At 31.5% G+C, this 23,273-nt stretch overlaps 3 protein-coding genes across 31 annotated transcripts in view; 2 read left to right on the top strand and 1 right to left on the bottom strand.

Annotated features, from left to right (window-relative positions):
* Positions 1-21: 21 nt before the first annotated feature.
* Positions 22-2,642, bottom strand: LOC126851148 (uncharacterized). 3 transcript variants are annotated; one of them, XM_050594809.1, is made up of 3 exons: positions 2,353-2,642; positions 1,398-1,613; positions 22-1,090 (listed from the first exon to the last, which is right to left on the bottom strand). In XM_050594809.1, the coding sequence occupies exons 1-3, from the start codon at positions 2,462-2,464 to the stop codon at positions 306-308; spliced, it is 1,113 nt and encodes a 370-aa protein (XP_050450766.1). In that variant the 5' UTR covers positions 2,465-2,642; the 3' UTR covers positions 22-305. The 3 variants fall into 3 exon arrangements, with proteins under 3 accessions (XP_050450766.1, XP_050450768.1, XP_050450767.1); XM_050594811.1 differs by having other exon boundaries at positions 22-1,021; XM_050594810.1 differs by lacking the exon at positions 2,353-2,642 and adding an exon at positions 2,128-2,327.
* Positions 2,643-2,852: 210 nt separating this feature from the next.
* Positions 2,853-9,742, top strand: LOC126851122 (zinc finger protein 423-like). Of its 4 annotated transcripts, none has more exons than XM_050594755.1 (4): positions 2,853-3,725; positions 3,932-5,654; positions 5,783-5,965; positions 6,438-9,742. In XM_050594755.1, the coding sequence occupies exons 2-4, from the start codon at positions 5,607-5,609 to the stop codon at positions 9,252-9,254; spliced, it is 3,048 nt and encodes a 1,015-aa protein (XP_050450712.1). In that variant the 5' UTR covers positions 2,853-3,725; positions 3,932-5,606; the 3' UTR covers positions 9,255-9,742. The 4 variants fall into 4 exon arrangements, with proteins under 4 accessions (XP_050450712.1, XP_050450715.1, XP_050450714.1 ...); XM_050594758.1 differs by having other exon boundaries at positions 2,854-3,725; positions 3,932-5,604; XM_050594756.1 differs by having other exon boundaries at positions 2,856-3,725; positions 3,932-5,604; positions 5,689-5,965.
* A 1,488-nt stretch (positions 9,743-11,230) lies between these two features.
* The window catches only part of LOC126851115 (ankyrin-2-like), an 81,016-nt gene continuing 68,973 nt past the window's right edge, over positions 11,231-23,273 (top strand). For 7 of the 24 annotated variants that reach the window (XR_007687640.1, XM_050594731.1, XM_050594727.1 and 4 more), the window contains exons 1-2: positions 11,236-11,561; positions 13,816-14,199. Coding sequence is in view for 21 of the 24 variants with exons in the window: in XM_050594731.1 (XP_050450688.1) it covers positions 13,993-14,199 (207 nt within the window). In the remaining 3 variants the exon portion in view is untranslated. Of the gene's footprint in view, positions 11,562-12,819; positions 12,937-13,815; positions 14,200-23,273 lie in introns of those variants that run through there. The other 17 variants (XR_007687642.1, XR_007687641.1, XM_050594729.1 and 14 more) reach the window with 7 other exon arrangements.

Raw genomic sequence — 23,273 nt, 5'->3', positions numbered from 1 at the left:
CAAAATAATACTCCAAATAACATCATTGTCATATTAAATGATTAAGTCTGTTGTGAGATTCTATAATTATTTTTTCTTGTTTTTTTTCTATCTCTTTTTATAAATATACTAAAATTTAATTCTGAGATAAATTTCTTTTAGTGTAGAAAATTATTTTTTCTATAATTTTTTCCTAATATATGTTAATATTGTCAAAATAAATTAATTATATTAAAGTATATTCACAATAGACTTATTTTAGTTGTAATGTTTGTTAAGTGAACAAAGTTGAACCTAGTCGTATATGAATCTCGTTTGATCTGTTTTTAAAACATTATAACTTCAGCAGATGCTGGACGAGGCTTTTTTGTAGTACGTGTATTGACAGTCTCGTTCTCTTCTATTTTCTTATTCAAAACAGGTAAAATTAGGTCAGTGGACGTTCGATCAGACAATTCAGTACTAGTTATAATTTCTTCATTTGATGTCGCAATTGATTCAGTAATAATTACAGTAGATTCGACAGATGTTACGATTGATTCGGTGGAATTTAACATTGTCTCGATGGACGGTATAATTAGTTCGGTGTAAGTCACTGCAGACTCAGTGGACGGAACAATTGATTCTGTAGAAAATGTAATTGTTTCCGTAGATGTTAAGATTGATTCAGTAGATATCGTAACTGATTCATCATTTGTAACAATCGGTTCAGTAGAAGTTAGAATTTCTTCGGTCGATGCTGCAGTCGGCTCTGTGGAAGTTGCAGTTAACTGAGTAGTAAGTGGAATCGGTTCGGTAAGAGTTACAGTAGATTCAGTTAAGACTGATTCAGTCTGAGTAACAGTTTGAGATATCTGTTGTCGCGACGTGGTCAGTTTAATCTTCGGCGTAGTCGGAAGTTGCGTGGTTTTTGGAATCTCGAATTCGTATATATTAGGTGTCCAATCAATCCCAAACATGGTAGGTGATGGCAGATTTGGCATCAGAGGTCTCATGTCCCATTCATCTGAGTCGCTATCTGGACTATAGTGATTTCCTGTAACTTTCCGGATGATGTACCAGTTACCAACTCGAATACCCCAATCTTGTTTTGGGTCGAAGGATATGCTAGCTAATACCATGAAAAAATTGATAATAGGAATGTTAAATCAAGATTGTGTAGAAATTGCTTGGGACTGTAAAGATCTCGGAAAGAATTGATACTATACGCAATGTTAATTACATTTCCTGTACGACTATCGAAATCACGATACTTTCAATTATGTTCTATAGCGAAGCATAAACATATGATTTAACATTCAGCACAACATGAATTTCAACATCATGATGTAACAACGAGTTAAAAGGAAACATGTATTTTATCTTAAAAGGAAATATGTATTTTAACTCTAAAATCTCACATGATTGAAATTGCTTACACAAATCCAAGAATAAACCTGGATAACCCGATACTCGATTTCCTATAGTTTTATCGATGTTGATAATATCCTGCGGTGAAAAACTTGGAGTTGGATCATCGTTGCCAAACCATTCTTGCCATTTTCCCACGATTCGATTTTTGAGTATTCTGAACCAATCTCGTATAGTTTCTCCGAATCCAGCTGATCGATATCCACTATGTAAACCTACACCATCTGCGATAAACGTTTGCATTGAATAGAATGTCAAAAGTTTACAGTAGCACATGCTTGGTTGTTATATATTATGTGCAATCAAAAACAGAATAATTTCAATTCAATACATTACACCATTAAACTCTTTCAATTTGTATAATTTTAATATAAAATGATAATATTTACAAAACTGAAAAATTACTTCATATTAATCATAAATATTATCAATATTGATTAATACTTGAAAATTTCATATGTTGATTAAAGATGTGGAATTTTAGTGGAATAACTTGAATACAATCAATTTAATGATACAATTTCATTATTAGAAATTATCAGTATGTTCTTTTTATTATAATTAAAAGATTTAGGAGAGAAGAGATTTGATCTATCAACTTTAAAGACTTGAAAGACTTAATGTACGTTTAATTTATTCAACTTTGACACTGATTATCTCAATGTAGCACTAGCTTTTCAATTTTCTCCCATATACACGATCAATTTAATGTAAATAATTGTTTGCACTGTACACAACCTCTATCGAAAATTGGTATGGGTGCAGCGAGTTGCCAGGTGAGAAGCAACAGCAATACACCGAATGGTTGCATTTCGGACAAACAACATCACTCTGCGTGCAGATAGAACGTGTGTGGCTTTATATGTTCTCCGGCGGAAGTGCATAGCATGACCATCTCGTTAGTCACAATTTTATCGGGAATCAAATTGTATTCTCGCAATAATATCATTAAATAGCATCGACCTTGTTCATCCTGATCCTGATCTCCCTTACAGGTTGACTCCCTCCCCCTCTTCCTCCACCGCGTCATTTTCATAATATATAACTTATATCGAGCAATCCAAAGTTCGTACATAGCGCGCGATGTATAGTAAGGCGGACAATCATTTATTCCGCGAACTTAAAGCTGCAGTATTATGCTATTGTATTGTGTTACGTATGAATACAAATTACATACGTGCGCTTATGTGTGCGATTACTCATGTGGGTTGGGATCGACCAGCCTTTCAAACTGGCTATCAAAATGAATTGCATTGTGTGCACTGTTAAAAAATTGCATTTTATACAATTTTTTACGTTAGAAAAACTTTTTTATTTTAATGTATCATAATGTAGTAGATTTTTTATAAACTTTTTATAAAATTTCTAAATATATAAATGCAAATCAGAGAAAAACAATAATTTAGGTTACTCTAACAGGAACAACTCTAGAAAAAGATTTACAGTTGTTATGTAGCGTATAAAGAATACACACAGGTCTTTTATTTATAATTATTGCGCTATGTTCGGACAAATGACTTTAATTTTAGATCAGCTTTGAATCATATGAATACGAGATAGATTAACAGAATTTTTATATCAAGTAGTCTACACGAATGTGTTTGGGATACATTATTCGTGTACGATCTCAGCGCAAACATCTTATACAATGAAAACGTGATGAAAACGTGACAGAATATTAGTTAGTATAAAATGTAATGAGAATTACTTATAATACTTTGCATGTCTAGGATTAATGAACTATTACATCTTTGCGATTGATCGCATAATCATTCATCGAGTATAAAAGTGTTACAAGCCATTTATTGCCCATCATAGACCTTGTTAACATTTGTACACTTATTCACACAATGTGCCAAGAGGGACCGAGTAGAGCTTGAAGAGTTTTTCTCGTTGCTTATACATTGATATCGACAGAATTCAATTAATTGCTAGTTTAATAAACTTTTTAGATAGTGAAGTATCTTGCGCTCTAGAGAATCGCCCAATTTGCTAGTTTTTCAGCTACTAATTCTACAAGAGCTAAATCGTAGCTGGCCGAAACAAAGCTTGACCTGCTACATGCCAGATGTGATAGTGGATTCGTCCAGAACGATTGAAAATACTATACGTTCGCAATTCTCTCGTCATCCTCCACTCTTACACTCCTCGAATATTAATATTTCAAGCTATTTCTACTTGAGCACATATTGTCTTTGTCTTCCAAGAATTTGTCTATAATGCGCATGAGTCTGCTGTGAAGATAACGAATACCGATGCTACATGACAGTTCATTCAGAATCTGATAGTTGTCTAAAGCGGTGTACTGGATCAGTTGTGGTTCATCAAAGTATCAGGTAAACAATTTTGCAATAAATCATGTAGATACAAACTACAAACTATCAGAATCGAGTACATGATAGGACGCATTTTGTATACATATTGTACGAATCCCAAGTTCTGTAGACTACAATATCGTGGATATGTGTATGGTTGGGTTATGTTAGGTAGAACAACTGACTGTGTTCTTAGAAATAAATTATATATAATAATTATATTGCAGGAGAAAAGACTGGTTACAAATATGTATATGGATAGCGCATATATAGAAAATAAGATAAAATATATATAAAATATACGAAAATTTTATCATATCTCCAAACATGGACTCGCCCAAAATTCTCGAATCTGTATATCATCCAATCATGTAATAGCATACAGTGGCGGAACAATAACTGAAAATGCCCATTACTTTTTAAAAATTTGTCATAAATTTGTCATAAATTGAAATTTATTAATGTCTATATTTTTAATGACAAAAATAGAAAACGATTTAAGTGAAGACATTTGTAATGTTTACATAATTTTTTTTGTAATGTTCACATAATTTGCTTGTGTCTTTGATAAAATATATATTCAAAACTATTTACAAAATATATTATATTCTCGCAAATCCATCAATATCTTAGTTTATTCCGTGCCAATTTTGATATAGCATTGTGGTGAACAAACAAGGTGATTACATCTTTAATAATCCTATTTGGATGGTATTTAATAACATTTTGTGATAAAACAATAAATTTTTAGAAACTTTTACATATTTGCAATACATAACTATTTAATTAATAAAGTATTGCCTAGTTTAAACATGGAACCATATTGCCTGTGCAGCCTAAGCAAATTTTTGATAAATAACTTTTACTTACTCGTTAAACATTGTTAAACAAATTATGAAAAGTTTCCTGATGACACAATTTATATGACAATTAAGTAATTGTTGTTTAAATATGAAAAAGTTACACTTAATGAAGAATTAAGTCAATTAGGTCGAAATTGTATTCTCAACACAGTTTCTCTTTGGAAATCTTACTAAAATATATCCACGATATTAGATTAAATGCATTTTTATTAAACTCCTTATTGATTTTCTATGCTATCTCTTTTCTGCATGAAATGTCTTCTCTTAAATCAATGTTCGGAAATGACGTCAGCATGTAACTATAGCGTACTCATCAGCTGATGAAAATCCAAGATTCGCCAGATATATTGATTATAATCATATGATTTTAATAAATAACGATAATCTTAATTTTCTTGTCCGATGTTTCGTTAATATTTTAGAAGTCTGGAAAAATCACATTATATCCTTATTTATAAAATCATATTTATAAAATCGTTTATGTGACAACTTGATATCTGGCTTTTAGGACATATACACTATTATGTACGCGTCGATTAAAATATATGGTAAAATTACAAAAATTATTATTCTTTTAAATAAACTTCATTCTGCTCATTCCGATGATAGTTTTATAACATCTTTGTAAATAATTGATTGACATTATGGATGCCAATTAATTAATTAAACTTGTTAATTTATACCATTAGGTCTGTATTACAACATTTTACTGTTTCATGCTGCTTTTATCTTTCTTTCTCTATAAAAGTTTAAGTATATTTAATACTATAAGCATAAGTTGAACGAAAGTGTGTAGTCCCAAGCAAGTAGGCCCAATTACTATGTAATGCTATGCGGCGTCGGTGCCCTTTGGGTCATTTCCGCATCCAGCACTGCTCAGCATTACCACCAGTTCATCAGTGACCACCAGTGATCGAAGGTCGAGGTTGGGCGTTGGGTAGGGTTAAAACGTTCAGCACAAATGTGTCCCTCTTTGTCCAGTGCGGATGAGTAAACATTACGTATACGATATATAGGGTCATAACAGAAAGAGAAAGGTATGTCGCAAAATATCGTAGCGACCGTAAAAAGCTACGAAAAGACAAAGGTACAGAGAAAGCGACATTCAGAATTTTTCGTAGATGAGAAAACACTCAGGCAGGAGCAAGAGACTCGCGAATAAACAGCATTGCCAACGCGTTTGTTGGAGTACTGAAACCCAAAACCTCTCCACAGATTGTACCCTATCTCGAGATGGCCGACAACATTACCACCGTCTACGGAGATAAGAATGACGATAGTGATTATTACACAGCCTCACTAGTATCACCACCTCTTCTCACCGATTTCGAAATTCAATGTAAACCAGAACCATGTTCCAATCTACATAACTCGATCGACGAGGACCTATCGGCGTTTGTAAGTTGAAGAATTTTGTATGATATTACATTATGTAAATTAACTTTATCACTTGTATACGCCACATATATTTGCATAAAAATCGGAATATTATTCAATTTTTAACAAACATTTATTATATCTTTAGAAAAGAATAATTGTGTGAAAATGCTATTTTTGCCGAAATTGGTAGTGATATTTACCGCACGTTTTGTATTGTGTTGATTGATCATTTTGGTTAGATATACTGGTTCTTTGTATTGTTTGAATGTTATCATTTATGTAGCTGATCATTTTTCACTAAATGAAAAATTAATTGTGATTACTAAAAATTCAAATCATAGTTTTAGGTTATATGTAATTTTGCTGTAGAATCTCACGTTATATAATTATAATTATAATTTTATATGCTAAAAGATTTTTTTTTGTTTAGTTTTATATTAAAATGTTATAAAAATTATTTAAAAGTAATATATTTTATTTTTTATTATAGGCTGGATCCTCAACATTTCACATTCCTATATCTGTACCTACGATAAAAAATCCAATTGTTTTATTAGAAAGATGTGATAAAATTTGGCAAACATTACAACTGATAAAGGTTATACAAACTGAGAAGCCAGTCAATGATAACAATGAAGAAAGCAAAAAGGAAGAAATACAATATTTAGATAAGACCAAACAATCTGTATCACCTATTATGGCTCAACCTGCATTGAGAAATCATAATACAGTGCCATTACCTTTTAAGTTTTCTGTCCAAAAAACAAAAAAATTATATCCTTGCACTATATGTGGTAAGCAATACTTGGAAAGACGATCCTTAAGAAAGCATTCAGAAAGAGTACATGGGATTACCATGCCATTACTCAAGAAACGTAAACGTACCAAAAATACTTTACTATTACCTAACAAAAAGGATTTTGACAAATTCAATTTAGATACACTTAATAAAAAAGGTAGTGATTTTGAAAATCTTAATAATGACAAAGGTTCACATCCAAAGACAAAATTTGTAAATGCTAAAACTGTTGCTTTACGATCTACAGTGTTAAGGAAGTTTGTCAAATGCACATTATGTCAACAGAAAGTGACATCTATAAGAAAACATTTAATTCATTACCATAAAATTGGTGATTCTTCAAATATGGTGGAAGAACTAGAATCTTCATTATTAATTGAGAATGGAGCATCATCTGAAGATAAGAAAACTACATTAGAAAATATATCCTTCAAGAAATTACCACAATCTGCTAAAACTGATGTGCAAGATGGTTTTCGCATAATGGATAATGAAGCTGATACCCATAAAACATCTCAAATTAAGAGAAAACGAAAGTATACATTATCTTATGTAAATGCTAAGAAAAGATTAAAGTTGAACAACGAGCGTTATGTACTTCGAGATGGGCCTGCAGTAACACAGAAACAAGCATCTTTTATTCATACCAATCACAACAATCATGCATCATATCAATGTGACATTTGTTTGGGAATATATGCATCTAATCGTAGTTTATACAAACATAGACGCAATCACATTTTTCGTGGAGAAACTAAAGAAAATATTCACAATGTCAAATGTAGATATCATAATTCACCATTTAATAAGAAATACAAATTATTGCTATCTTCTACAATGTCAACTCATACAACTGCAGAAAATATCAGTAATGGAATAAATGATGTACAATTACGTATTTCCAAACATAAAACATTATTTAAAAAAAATGGCAAAATTTCCAAGATAAATCAGACAGTTCAATACAATAAAGAAATAGACAAGAGCAATGAAACTACTTGTATGTGTGGAAGATCATTTAGAAATCCTCATACCTTGTTCATTCATAAAAAAAGCTGTGAGTTATATAAACAGGAAGATACAATGTCGCAACATACAAGTATCAGTAGTGATTCTGGAATTGGTATTAACATAACGATAAAAAAACTAAATAATTCCTATGAGATTGTTGGAAAAGATAATAATGAAGGTAAATTCCAAAAATCTAAAATCTATTTGAAAGAAAATAATTTATCTATATCTAACACATCTGATCATACTACCAAAGAGTCTATTAATTTATGCACTAAACAAAAGGAATCAAATGAATCTGAATTATCTAATTATAGTAAAGATCATAGCTTTTTGAAGTTACATGTTGCAGATGAAGATGTAATTATTGATATCGAAGATGATATACAAATTGAATTTGATAAAAATAATACAATTAAGAAAATGGATACACAGCAAGATAAAAGTTATATGTCAAAGGAACAGAATGATTTAAAAAATTTGAAAAATGAACAAGTTTCTGATAAAATCAGTATATCAAAACAAATATGTCAAAATGTTCTAGATGTTTTTGCACATAAATCTGAGAGTGCAGTAGAAAGTAAAAATCAAGAAAACAGCCAGATTGAAGATCAGGAAATACATCAGGCTAGCCCGATTAAAAATCAGAAAATACATCAGAAAAAGAAAAGAAAGTTACGATCTTCAAATAAACGAGGTCGAAATAATGAAAAGAAGTTTGATAATTTGAACGATGGAATGGAGGTTTATATGACAAAATTTGATCCATTATCGGCATGTGGATATTGTAACGAACAGTTTGAAACAATTAGTTCATACCATAATCATCAGTGTACTATTGAACAGGGGAGACCATTTGATAAATTTTCACTACAATTATTATGTTTCCATTGTAAAGATGTTTTAAATAATTTCAATGAATATGATAAGCATATGAGAGACAAACATTCTGATAAGGCATATCATTGTTACTTATGTATCAAACGATTTCTAAGCGATAAAGAGCGATTACAACATATTAGTTTAAAGCATAACAAAATATCTTGCAGATTTTGTGATGAAAAAATGTCTATTAAAGTTAAAATTTTACACGAAGGTTATCATTTAGGTTTTGGTTACCCCTGTCATAAATGTAAAAAAGCTTATACAAATGAAAAGAATCTTTCTTATCATAACTATAAGTCTAAATTACATCCAATGACTGTTAATCTAGTAACTTGTACCATATGCTTAAAATCTGTAAAAGTACGAGGTTTTCGCACTCATATGTCTACACATAAACATAATACTTGTTATTTTTGCGGTAAAATATTTTCTGATAAAACAGGCACAGAGTTCCACACCATGCTACATCATAGTACACAATCTAAATTAAAGTGTAATGTCTGTGGTACGCGTTTCTTCAGTAAGAAACAACTCGAGAAACATGCAAAGGTGGATGGATGTAATAATGGCTTACAAGGAGTGAAAAATAGAAGTACAACAGCGCATCATTAATACATTTGTTTAAGAATAGTAGTATATATAAACACAAAACGGATTAATGTGAGAATTAATATCAGATATAACTAAAAATATTTTACATTATAAAGTATTTATAATTTAATACAGATATGCAGATAGTTTTTATGCATTATAATTAGGTTTGCTATATATATATATATATAGAGCAAACTTTTATATAATTCGATTTTGTTATATATAGCTAATATGCTCGCGTACCGATTATCGCGCATAAATACATGTCAAATAAAAATGAGTCTAATTGCATTATTTTTATATGTAAGACATGGGTGACGCTTTGTAAAACCACCTGTAATTCTCTCTTGTCATACGTTCCATAATGTTCTGTATATATAAACTTCTTATGAACAAATATTTTTGCATTCTACTACATTCTCACATGTGTCTATTGTATCATCTGTGTACTATTAATATTTTATGCAAACTAAATTTTTTTCTTTAAATAAAGTTTTTCATAGATATATCTGTTTTATATCAATGATTAAAATTATTTTTTATTAAACATTTTTTAGTATTCCTTCTACATTGTCTGTTAATTACAGTTATTGTTTTACAAGGTATTAATTTACACAAATGATATTTTAACTACATTTATATATATTAATATCTTACATCCAATTGTACAGAATTTAAGGATACAGAATCTGTATAAATAATGAATATCCTATCCTTATTAAAAAACAATAGAGCGTTGGATATATGTGATATTTGCATTGAATGCATATTAATATTGTATTTTCATTATTAATATAGAGATGAGTAAGCCACAATAAAAAACATTATTACTAATCCATGTTTAATAACACCTTAGGGACAAATGTTTTGAAAACGTGTTATTTGTATCAATATCGTTTATTTTTAAACTTGTTATTTACATGAAAATCATAATAAACTAAAAGAATATAATGTTGGTACACAAAAGGTATACGTTATTATATACTTATATGTGTATTCTTTTTTAAGATCTGTGCATCGAATTTATATTGTTCCATACGTAATAATATCAATAGTGAAGTTAATTTTACAATACTTGTAAATTGAACGATATAGATTTTTCACTTTGAACATATGTATATATTTTTATGGTGTGTATGTATTTAAATTTTAATTCATTTTTGTGGTGAAACTAATTAATATGAAAGATATAGATCATATTTTATTAAGTTGCTAACATTTACGTTTTTTATTGGCGGCGATTCTATACATTATATGATAAATATGGTATTTTATTTAGAATTATAATAATGTTAAAATCAATTATCAATGTAAAAAAATTCATTTGCGAATTTGTTTTACAATGCTTTACAACAAACATGTAATTGTAAACAATCGAATTTGACAATCTACTACAATCTAATTTTATATTTTATTTTATTTTTTATTTTAATTTAATTTTTTTATTTTATTGTTAGTTGAAACATTTAAGAATTATATATTCGGTAATTATTTGTCTAGCAGAACTGCTTTATATATATTTGACGAAAGAAAGAGAAAAAGAGAGAATTTACTATCTCGCTTTTATTAAAATTTTAAATTATTAGATGTTTGAATTATATTTGTAAAATTATCAACACATCTAACACAACAATACTCTTAGTAGATAGTGTTTTGAAAAATATTATTTGTATTACTAATACTATTTATTTTTAAATTTGTTATTTACAAAAAAATCATAATTAACCAAAGAAATATAATCTTGATACATAAAAATCACATGTTATATACATATGTTTATTTTAAAACGAAATTACAACACCTTTTATCAGATGGGGTAGTAGATATTTTCGTCACCCTATATATTGGCTGCGAGAATGCGGCAGTTTGAAAAATTGTAAATAGTAGTATGTAGAGCGGTTGATAGATGTCGCGGTCTAATGCGGCGCGGCAGTAGATATTACGTGTTTCGCGTCTCGCGGCGAACGCGGTATTCGCGTATCCGCCATTGACTGCGGCGCAGACGTGCGCAGTGATCAAAGCCGTGCAGAGTGTCGGAGAGGGCGGTCGTATTACGTTCAGTATCTTCTTCGTCGCGCGATTCGCGGAGACGCGAGTTATATACGTATGTGCGCGCGCGGTCCGCGGCGACCGGTCGATGTGAGGAAGCAAAGCGCGACAACGAGAACAGCGACAGCACAACCAGAAATGATGGCGCGCCGCCGTGTGATTTGACAAGTGGGGAAAGAAGCGCTCGATGGGAAAAGTGTTTCGTTAAATAGTACCGAGGTGGTTCTCATACAAGCTTGAGGGTATCCGCTGTGCGCAACCCTGCGTGTAATTCTGGTTAGTGCCTTCTTTCTCTCTCTCTCTCTCTCTCTCTCTCTCTCTCTCTCTTTCTGTATTCTTTCTATACTCGCTCTCGCGTAGGGTAGCGTTCGAATGTACGTAATCGTTCGATAATCGTGCGGATTCGAGGCGCCGCGCGTCATCGAACCGCGGCAAACTCGGCTCTGAAGTGCCGGGAAAAAAGTTCGAGAGATCGATCGCACGCGAAGAACCGGATCAGGTACCGTTGATACGCTATACGTATATGTATAGTATAGTATATATATATATATATATATATATATATATATATATATATGCTTATATATGTGTGCATGCGCGTATACGCAACGAAATTCTGGTTTAATAATTGCGAACGTTTGCGGGATGTATACTATCGTTTTTTGCGCGTTTAGCAGTTTTCCCGTTTCCTACTGGACGACCGATTGCAATCCGGTTCGGATAATTCGATAATTCGCAGCATCTATAAACGACTGTCATTGAAGAATTTATTCCGTGATAACAATTGCATAGTAGAATATATAATAATAATGGTTACAACGAGCATCAATTTTTCCAACATTTTGTGAAATTTTCAACTGTAATTAAAAATTTAATTCTTTTATATTTAAATAAGTTATTTTGAATTTTTCAAAATCATTCCAAAATAGTTTTAAATTAATCTTACTCTTAAATTATGAATTATATTTTATATATACAGAGATGCTTCTAGTTATATATGTTATCGTCATTTCTTTAATGTGGCTTTTTCTTTATTTTTACAATGCGACAACCATTGTATCGTCTCTAATATTCTAAAGTAATATTTCAATATCCATAACTACATAATTGTTTTATTTTTAAATATCTGTATTTAATACAAAGTAGACATAATTAAATCAGATTAAAACATATGGGTGATCATTTAAAATAAAAACGTAAATATGTGCGAAGCGAATGGAATAACGGGATTAAATCAATCCGCGAACATAAGAAGGAATCGTTTTCTAAATTTACGAGATTTAATTTTGCATTTTTCGATCTCGAGATTCGATTTTTGAATATTCAGTTGTAAAACCGGAAGGTCGCGCGCGCGGCGGCTTTTATCGCTGCGGCTCCGAGAAGCGCGCAGTGCTCGAACGGACACGCTCGAATCGATTTTTCCCGTGCTTCTACCGTTCGTCCGTGTACTGTGTGTGTGTGTGCGGACTTAGACTCGCTCGTACATTTTCTCGGGTTCCCGTAGATCGCCAGCTGTGTGATCATTCGTTATTTTGCTCCGGTGAATATTCGCACACGACAACGGTCATCATCGTCCCTTCGATATGAAGTTGGCTTCTCGTTCGTTCTTCAGTCCTTGTCGAAGCGTTCGCGTTCGCGATTCTGGATAAAGGTATCTCACGTTCCCGCCCAAAAGCTCGGAAAGATCGGCCTTCGCTATATTATCGTTATCAAAATGATAATTACTAGAACGCGACTAGCTTTTTAAAAAAAGACCTTTGAAAGAAAAAAAGAATTGTGACATATACAGTATTTTAGAAAAAGATATATCTCTCCTATACAACATATGAATGTTTGAAGCACGTTATCGATGCGTCTAAAAGACGTTACATCTTTGAAACATATTTTCGAATTTTGGTGTTGTTTGATAGTGTTAAGGATAAAATTACATTTTGAACAAAATTCGCTGATCGATCTTTTTCCTCCGCGAATAGCGAATGGTAGAACGATGATCGCAATGTGCTTGGATCGTTTTGTCATGTACGGTTATACCACCCGTATCGTTTCGTGGAGACTAAAAATAGTTCTTCTCGAGAAACAACCAAACTAATTCGGTCATGGTTGCCTGATGAAACGCATTCTTATATTTTATCGTTCATTTTTAAAGAAATTTTTATTTTTTAATATTTTAGTCATATATTCAGAATTAAAAAGATTCAACTCTATAATTTTACGTCTACTTTAAATATTAAATTATATTTAAACTTTATAAATTATATTGCAAGAAAAGATAGAGAAATAGAGAGAGAGAGAGAGAGAGAGGGAGAGATCCATTGTAGTAAGATTCCAAACGAGATATCTATATTTCCCGTATTGTTTTTGTTAATAAATCGAGATTGCTCTACCAATACGTTTCGGTTTTGTGTCTCGCGAAACGAAACCCTGCGGAAATTGAGGGACTGAAATAAATTACGTGTTACCGAGATTAATCATTCGTTGCGGTCACATTTTGATCCACGTTTCTCTTTGATCGATTCGATCGGTCGTACAGATATTGGGATATCGCACCGTGGACCGACGTTGAAAATTAACGAGAGAAAGCGGAAGTATCAACAGGGTGGGGGAAACAAGAACGGCGACGACGGAGGTGGTGACGGTGGCGGCGGCAGCGGCGGCTGCGACGAGGGCGTGAGACGACGAGAGGGTGAATCGACAGTACGGCCAAAGGATGACGGGCGAGGACGGAAAGCGCGGTAGCGGCGCCGGCGATGTTACAACTGGAGCAAACATGAACGCAAACGTCACCGACAACGCCAATAATGTTAACGCCAATGTTAACGCTAACATAAACGTCAGTCAGCAGAACGGCGGACCGGAGAAGGCACCCGTTGTCGGCGGTACTAATGTGGAAACATTACCACGCGCCGGAAAACAGGTGAGTTTGCGATGAATTTTTCGTTAGTCTAAACACTGAGAGTGGTATAAATCTTAGCGTATTAAGGGAGGAAGGTGGGGCGGGGAGGGGGCGATCGATTCTGACAATTAAACAAGCCTGATTTGATGACTTCCCGTCTTTTCTTTGCCTTCACTTAAAATGACATTAGCAGAACAATAAAGTTTATTTAATCAACGTTAGTTTTTAATAAATGCAATGTTTGATTCGTTCTCCTATAAATTTCTCTGTAATTTTTAATATTCGGATACATTTGTCTCATCCTAATGCACAGACAGTAAATATAATAGAAAAAAGAATAAAGAGTATATATAATGTATATTATGTAAAAGCTTTTTTTTTCTTTTGATAAAAAAACGTTTTTAAAAATTTGGTGAAATAGATAAGAAAGTTACTTGGACTTATGTCATCCTCAGTGCTTGAATTTTATCCGTAATACATTAGGTAACTTACCGTTATTTTATGGTGCATACTTATCTTTTCATTTCTCTAATTTATACATTGCGAAAGATATCCTTCATAATATGATATTGTTTCATCGTAATTTTCCGTGTTAAATGAATGTTAATATAATATAATATAAATATAATAAAAATATTTTTTTATTGCGCGCGGTTTTTTATATTATTAAAATTGTAGGAATATTTGTATATATGATTACATTTTTTTTTTTTTTTACAAATTGCTGTGTCACGTAATATCGAAAGTTTTTAAGTTTTTACTGCATTGTGTGCGCATTGGTTCGTCACGAACATATGTATTTTTGACGACGAGACAAGGGAAATCGGTAGTATTATCGTAAATAATAGGCTTCGTATGTATACATGGTATAATAGTATATACGGGCTCATATTTGACTGTTTTGCTGCATGTCAGCTCGCAATTTCGATTGCGTGGGTAAAGTACGAAAAGAGGGTTTAGAGTACAATTGTACTCGCGCATTTAATACTTTTCACAAGTTAGTTTCGTTTAAAATATTTGTTGCTAACAATTTCAAAGAGAAACACGATAGTAATTGCTATTGCTGCATCTAGCATTATTTAATAGATTATCCAGTTTATTTCGGATATTATTTAAATATCTGAATATCCCGAGAAAAATAATATCGATAAAAATCAAACGCTCCATTGATTTATTTACGCTAGTAAGAAAAATATCTCAACAGCGTTGCACAATGATTTTAAACAATATATTAAATGAAGCTTATGGGTATTCACTTAAATAAAATTGCAAAGTTTCGAAAATTTTTCCCTTCTTTTTGCCTATATATGTATATATAACATTTTATTTTTCTACAAATCTTTTGGACATAATATAAACTATAAATTTAAATTATAAATACAGTTGAATATTTCTTAATTTTATTTTACAACAAACGAGATAACACTTAAAATAACTGGATATTTGAAATGTATTTTATTGAATATTTTATAATCGGAATAGCGCAGTATCATGTGCTTACGAATCACGCAATTTTTATGGGGTCCTATTTGCGATGCACCTGAGGAGGCGTCAAGAGTGCAAAAAAATGCCTTTGTTGCAAATTGTTACGTCGAGCGTATTAGCATGCAAAGCGATCATTAAGACGAGCTGACCGACCGATTGTTGCGACTCAAAGGTCACGGTTACTATAGGACGTAGGTTGCTGCGAAAGCAACAGCACAAGTAGATATCGGATATATACACATATTCGTGTTTATGTCACTGAAAATCTCGCGTTTTTTTTCGGCAGAGAGGCAAAAAATTTCTAAATCGGGCGAGCGCGTAATCTCACAGGAAAAAAAAGCTTGCCGGATAGAATATTTCAAACTTCGTTAATTGCAACTTCTTCCGTTCGCGTGAATTATTACGTCGTTAAAATCAATCGTGCTCAATGTGAAAAATATTAGTAAAGTAAAGCTATTAACTATCTCAATAGCTTCAAGGTAGTATAAGTTTAAATATTTTATTTTACTTAAGCGAGAAAGATGAGAGCAAATTGGTACAGTGACAGAATTTGGGGGGATAAGGTAAGTATCTCTTACCTAAGGATGGCATAGGAAACCGGTTGTGACAGATTTAGAGAAGGAGACTGCGAATCAACAAACGATTCAATTCTATGCTATAATTAATTTCTTATAATATTTCGAAGAATACAATTTTCTTTGACTTCATTTTTTTATTAATATTATAATATAATATATTATAATATTATAAGTTTATAATAAATTTTTTTATAATTCTATCTTCCCAGCTTTAGATATTATGCATGTATTTAGATATCTTTTTCAACAAGTACATTTGTACTTAAATATATATATTGGTAGAGTTATATTCGAAGAGTTACGTGTATTTTATGATTGTGGCGTGTCATATATGTATATGTTATATATATATATATATATATATATATATATATATATTTGCATCGAATTACATATATTTTGTAAGCGTAAGTAAAATTAACCGGCAGAAAATTATCTATCGATAAAAAAGAATTAAAATTAACGAATACGTGTAAAATCTTACATACTATAATTTTGTAATATTTTTACAATGTATGATATTTTTTTAGGCATTGTATATATGTATATATATATATGTCATTATATTATGACCGAAATCAAGTCGAGGATCTTACGTTAATTAATGAATACTCTCGTGCGGAAATGTCGTTCCTTTATTCTCTAAAAATATGTCGTGACAAGAGCGGTACATGTTATGTTCGCCGAATGTAATTCGGGGACGAATTATTTCATTTCTCTTGATCTCGTGATGTCATGTGCTATGAATGTTGCTGATGTTTCAGTTCCAAAAACGTATCATCATTTCTCGCCTTGCCGATTCTCAAAAATATCTATAAATTAGATAAATACACATAAAAATATAGATTATATTTATTTTGTAATACAGCTAAAAAGTGATAATTTTTTTTTTTAATATTTCCGATGACGATTTTTTTTTCAAAAAATGCAAGCTTAAGATTCACATTAAAATTAAAGTTTATATATAACTTTTATCATGGCGATTGAAACGCGAAAGTAAAATGTTGGCGTACAATATTGAAGATGATAAACAACATAACCGGTCGCTGCAGCATCGCTTAAATTCCTTGAAGTCTGAAACAGCAGTTTGTCGCACATCGCTAAGACTTCATTGACTCGACTTACAATGCGTTCATCGTCCGGTTTTATATGCTAACATTTAATCGCTCTTCGTATACTATATGTTCTCGCGGAGGATTACGTCATAATATTTCACCATAAACCCTCGCCAACAAACCTTGAACAATGTCTCGAGGCCACACTTAACCAATCCTGGGGAGAGAAAGAAAGATTCGAGCGTTTCTCTGATATAAATAAAAGTATGTTTCCGTCGCATTACTACGTTTTGTAGTTGAGTCATGCTAGATAGCGAATTGATTAATTGACTCCAATGGCCGGTACTGCTAAAAGATTGGTGGTTGCGTGTTTTCCTCGTGTAAATCAAGGTCGTCATGTTTTATCGCGAATATCTTTGACCGAATATTAGATATATAGGAAATTCCAAAACATTCGTGATTCTAAATTTATCTATCTAATTTGTGCTACGAAAAAACGATAGAAGAGAAAAATCTGTTTTGTTAATTAAAATTTAGACAGCCAGATTAGATAATAGGACACTAATTTCTAAACTAAAAATTCTCTTCAAAAATTCTCATTGAAGGATTCGTCGTCGAAATTAAAATCGCGAATTGCGAGACATTCGTCATAAAAATTTCGATCGAGCTAATTGCATTAAAAAATTATACTGCTGGATTTAAAGCTGCAGAATCGTTGTTTAGGACGTCGATGATAAAGGACACGAAGGTGATGTTGCAGCGATCACGAATCTAGGTCACCCGCGACGCATTACAGGACTTAAACTACTACATTTGGCAATTCCTTTCGCATTCAACGCCGTTGTTCTCGCGATGTGCTTTTGGGGAACGATGTCACGTGAGGTTTAAGAAGGCAAGGATGTAATTCTGACATGAGTGCGATATGCATGAGTTACATTTCACACTGCTCGCAATAAGACAGTGCGCGCTATGATGGATGCATGCACGTTTTTTATAGCGATGCGTCATCCCTCTGCAATGAAATACTTTAGCCACGAATGGCTTAAAGCCCTAAATCCTCAAATATAATTGAAAAAAATATCCAAGTGTGATCATACCGTTAATGTAGCAAGTCATTAAAATTGGATAAACGGCTTTATTCTGAAATAAGTCTTCCAAGAAAGTAAGAATGTCGTTTAAACAAAAATAATCGTTATGCGTTTTAGGAGAAGATATGCTAAATTAAGTGTGCGCCAAGATAGTTATAGAATATTTCACGTTCGATAAAAGCATTTAAATAATATTTTGCGCATTTAAATTACAATTCACGCGGCGATCAGATAAATGCAGCAACTAAAATGACTTCATCTCCGGTATATCGATTAGCGAATTAATGTATTGTGCCGTTTTTACGATTGAAACTATATGCTGTATGCACATAAACATGTTATTTTCCATTCGTCGATTCCTCGCCGGATGAAACCGCGCGTTGCGAAACCGTCGACTAACATACATATGTATATCGTGTATGTATATGTGCGTCCCTTCCGCCTGCTATAAAGGTAGACTGAAAATAAATGTTTTCGCGCCGGTACACTGCCGCAATGGCGTTTAAGCTTGAATGCGAGGTGGCTTCACGCTTTACGCTAGATGAACGGTCCTCGAATGCACGCGTGTATGCGCACCGTGAAATTTTACTTCGACGCGTCTCGATTCAAAATCGTTACAAATCATCAAATTTATAGCAACAGCTGGCATGCACGAATCGATTTATTATAATAGGATAACAGCTATGTAAATAAGCCAAATTATTTTCAACGTATCTTTTATAATAAGGATAATCTTTTATAATTATTATAAAGTTTTTTTTCTTATATAAAAATACATATTTTTATGTAAACAAATTTTAGAAAAATATATAGAAGATAATATACAAATTTGTGGAATATATTATCAATTCTAGAGAGAATTGATGCTTTAATAATAATTGAAAAATATTATTTTTTGTGCTTAAAATATATAAAACACAAATTTTGCCAATTATAGAGAATTCAAAAACTAATATTTTTAAATATTATTATATTTGCTATGTTTTTTATTGAACTTATAATTTAAAAAAAATGTTTATTTATAAAATGTCAGCTTAAAAAGCAGTTTAAATTAATTGTTATTATATCTTGCAACGAGTATTTATTTTAAGTTGACAATAATTTCCTTAGAAATTTGGCATTCTGCCCTTGACAAGTACTTGAGCATTAAATGCAATGTCGGAAACTGCCGTGATTGATGAATCCACTTTAATAATATCTCATAAAATGCCATTGTGTCGTTAAAAGTAACGAAGGTGGACAGAATTATTCGTCGCTAACAACGGACAGCAATACGACTCTCACTATGTAGACTTGATTTAATTATTAAATCGTGTCAGCTTGGAAGAAGCAGCTGGGCTCTTAACCCTTTAAGAGCGCTAAATTTGACTCATGTCACATAAATCTTTTCGAAAGTAGCCGGAATGAATATTTGGCGAGCTTGCTTCAGAAAATGCTGCAAATAATCTTAATAATTTAAGTTACTTTGTTTTAAGAATACATATGACATATAGTATTCAAGGCACATTAGATCTGTATACAGAGATCAGAAATGGATTTTTCATTAGCAATATAATAAATATATAAATTCTAGAATCTATGAAAGTTTAAGACTACAAAAAAACAAAATAAACTAAAAGTATAAAATAATATATAACTTGTTATATTTTTTCTTAGCAGTTTTCAGAATAAAGACTTCTAATATTTATGAATATCAAAATTAGATAGAATATAATTAGATTTTACTCTTATTGTTAATGTAAGATTAATATTTATTGTTAGCAAAAAATGTTTACCTTTTATACATGCGTATTATATACGATTTTATCGATGCACTTGAGAGCATTGCTTTAGTTATAAATGTCTAATCGGGTTAAATATCTTCAATTAACAGACTTCAAAGTATTGCCTAACGAAGCAGTCGACAAAGCGTGATAGCTCGAATGTGCATTTCGGCTGGTTCACTTCTTTAAACACATACACGATACGTAGCGAGCTGTGTAAACTCGACAGGGGTTATAGCCCTTCTCGCATCGTCGATACTTTCTCCCTCTTTGCCTTTTCCGCCCTTTAATGCTGTGGACCAAAGTGTCTCACCACACTTTCGTGATCGAAAAGGGTTCGCCTCAGCCCTTTAATTCATCTAAGAGGGGAAGAGATATGGCGGTTAACTTGTTATGTTAAGTTTCTTACCGATTCTGGAGAAAGAAAACCTTATCCCTTTTTTCTCTCTCCCTATTATCTGCGCGTAAGAAATTCGAGAATGATTGAGCGAAAGATAATTTAATGCAACTCACGTTTATGTCTCCGTAGATGTTAATAATATACAGAATAATTTTCGTGAAAACGCGTTAAAAGTTGCAAGTTTATTTATAATGATTCAATTATTCTCGAAAATTTATTCTTACATATTTATTTTAATTTTGATCCATTCTATTTTATTAATAAAAGTTTATTTTTCGAATTTCTTTGTTAGCGAATTTGAATATTATTACATCATCATGTATTGAAAAATAGAGCACGCAGGATCAGTCGCATTTACATATAGTTCCGATTAGATTTGTTCTCGATTACTAGAGTGCACGTATCAACTTCGGTTCGAACAAAAGAATTATCCGGATAAAAGAAGCATCTAGCGTATAGAATAGGCTACGTTGCGTTTTTGTTGTTGCCCTAATTCTCGCATGACATTTTATAACACGCGCTTTTACGCTGGCTTTCCATATAATCGATACTGACCTACTTTGAAAATATTACATGGTGCATGATGGAAATTGTTCTTGCAATCGTAATATTTTTTATTTACTGAGAAATTCCATTGATATCAATTATTATGACATTCCAAACTTTTTTAATAGAATAGTAAAAATAGTATTGTATATAAAATAGATTATATGTGCATATGTATACAATTGATATGCAATCAAATAAGACTCGTTATTGGTACGCACTTTTGGTACGATGGAATGATTGAATGCCAAAATATGTATCGATATCGTGGGCGAAAGTACGACTATTCACAACTTGGTGCAATAATCTTGCATCGATTAGATTCAAGAAGGGTTAGATCAATCGCTAGTGCATTTATAACCGGCTAAAATTATCACGATGTCGTAGACTAATTATTTTCTATAATAACATAAATAAATAGGACGTTGAAGGAAATAGAAAAAAAGAGAGAGAGATGTGTGTGTAAGAAAAACCTATTCTTTCACGTAGTTTTAATTTGTTTTGTTCACAAATTTCTTTTCAATGACCAAATAATGATGTTATTTTTGTCTTGCTGCATTCCGCTAATGCATTTTGTAGCATCATGGGAAAAGATCATAAAGAGATTGATTTAGAATTCCTAAAAATAATAAAAGATAATTTTTTTTGTGTTAATTACGTTTTTAAAGAGAGTTAAATAAAATTTTCCACATATTTAAATACTTTGATTTGCATTTACATATTTTTTGAAGAAATATTTTTTCTTATGGATTGATTAGATTAATTATTTTTAAAAATATTAATTTAATATTTTTTACACTTGTTATTATGCCTTTTTATTTAAATAAAGTATAAAATCAAAATAACTGATAAAGAATATAAAATAAAAACTTATGATTCTGAGCATATGTAAAATTGAAGTTATATAAAAAATGTTTTTTTAATAACGAATATTAAATATATTATCAAATTTTACTTTTTCTTAACATATCGAGTACGAAGAGTTTAACGCGTATACGCGAAGATATCAAGGAAATATAAGCAATTGAAACATTAAGTGATAACACGTGTTTCGCGCTGACGAACAATCAATTAACCGAAATCAAATTTAATTACGATTAAAGAAAGATACTTCTCAAAAATAGGTAACATATTATGTTGATACTATTCTTTACATTGGATTAATTGATGTCAATTGAGACGCCAGTAAAAACCATTACTCAGAGAAAATAGGTAATTGCAGAGACGGCTGATGTGAGACGGAATGGAAGTATTTGATTGTATAACATCTAGCATTTTTACTGCCGTATCATATATATGAATAACACTTGTCTTTATAATAGCATGTTTATATACAATAGATGACATACCTATTTCTCTTGTATTTACATTTGTAGATAAGACAAATTAAGCGAAAAATAAGATCCTTAATAAATACTAATATTACCCAATGTTTCTAGTGCAGATGTAAATGCATATGTAATTTATACGATATTCGTTATGAGAAACAGTCAGTATCAATATTAATTAATCGATACCGACGAGTTTTTTTTTATGCACATTTAATGCAAATTTTATTCCACGCATCATATATCCGTCATGATCACATCATAATTATTTTCGTTTACATGCATACGCGCACGTGGCGAGATTACATCATCTCTAGAGAAATTGAAAGGTCAGAGAAAAATATTCGTACACGAAATATCACGAACGAATCCATTTCGGCAATACATTGATTTCTTGCGACATATCTTTTAACCGTTGTTATCGGACATAGTGAGAAAATCCGACATTTTTATTACAATATTGCCGAGTCAGTTAATGTAAATCGAATTTTATGTTGTCAAGATGAGTTTTGATAATGAAGCTGTGAACATGCGCAAAGAATTCATCAAGCAACGTGGCAGTGTCGCGACGTCAAGTATATTAGATACATTTGTCTGTTTTTTTTGCTCGAATCAAAATTATTGACGCTATTTCTTATAGATATTATCGCAACGGATTAAAAAAATTTAACAATCAATAATTTAATATATTTATAAGATATTAAAATGTTTTAAAAATATTTAAAAATAGAAAGTATTTTTATCAGCGAAAATATGTGTGATTATCAAATAATTAAAAATCTTTTCATCGTTGCACTGCAGTCACAATATAATTTTCTTCCGAGCTTGTAATCAATCTTGCTTTCAATCATT

This window comes from Cataglyphis hispanica, chromosome 7, assembly GCF_021464435.1.
Source record: "Cataglyphis hispanica isolate Lineage 1 chromosome 7, ULB_Chis1_1.0, whole genome shotgun sequence".
NCBI classification, from domain to species: Eukaryota; Metazoa; Arthropoda; class Insecta; order Hymenoptera; family Formicidae; genus Cataglyphis; species Cataglyphis hispanica.
This window is presented reverse-complemented; position numbering and strand designations above follow the sequence as displayed.

Bases quoted from the DNA above. Each gene is read 5' to 3' on its own strand.
- LOC126851148 (XM_050594809.1), bottom strand. From the start codon at position 2,464: ATGTACGAACTTTGGATTGCTCGATATAAGTTATATATTATGAAAATG. The intron at 1,614-2,352 runs GTCGATGCTATT...CGTTTATCGCAG, and splicing joins TCAGGATCAGGATGAACAAG to ATGGTGTAGGTTTACATAGT. The intron at 1,091-1,397 runs GTAAGCAATTTC...TCATGGTATTAG, and splicing joins AGGTTTATTCTTGGATTTGT to CTAGCATATCCTTCGACCCA.
- LOC126851122 (XM_050594755.1), top strand. From the start codon at position 5,607: ATGTCGCAAAATATCGTAGCGACCGTAAAAAGCTACGAAAAGACAAAG. The intron at 5,655-5,782 runs GTACAGAGAAAG...ACCTCTCCACAG, and splicing joins AAAGCTACGAAAAGACAAAG to ATTGTACCCTATCTCGAGAT. The intron at 5,966-6,437 runs GTAAGTTGAAGA...TTTTTATTATAG, and splicing joins ACGAGGACCTATCGGCGTTT to GCTGGATCCTCAACATTTCA.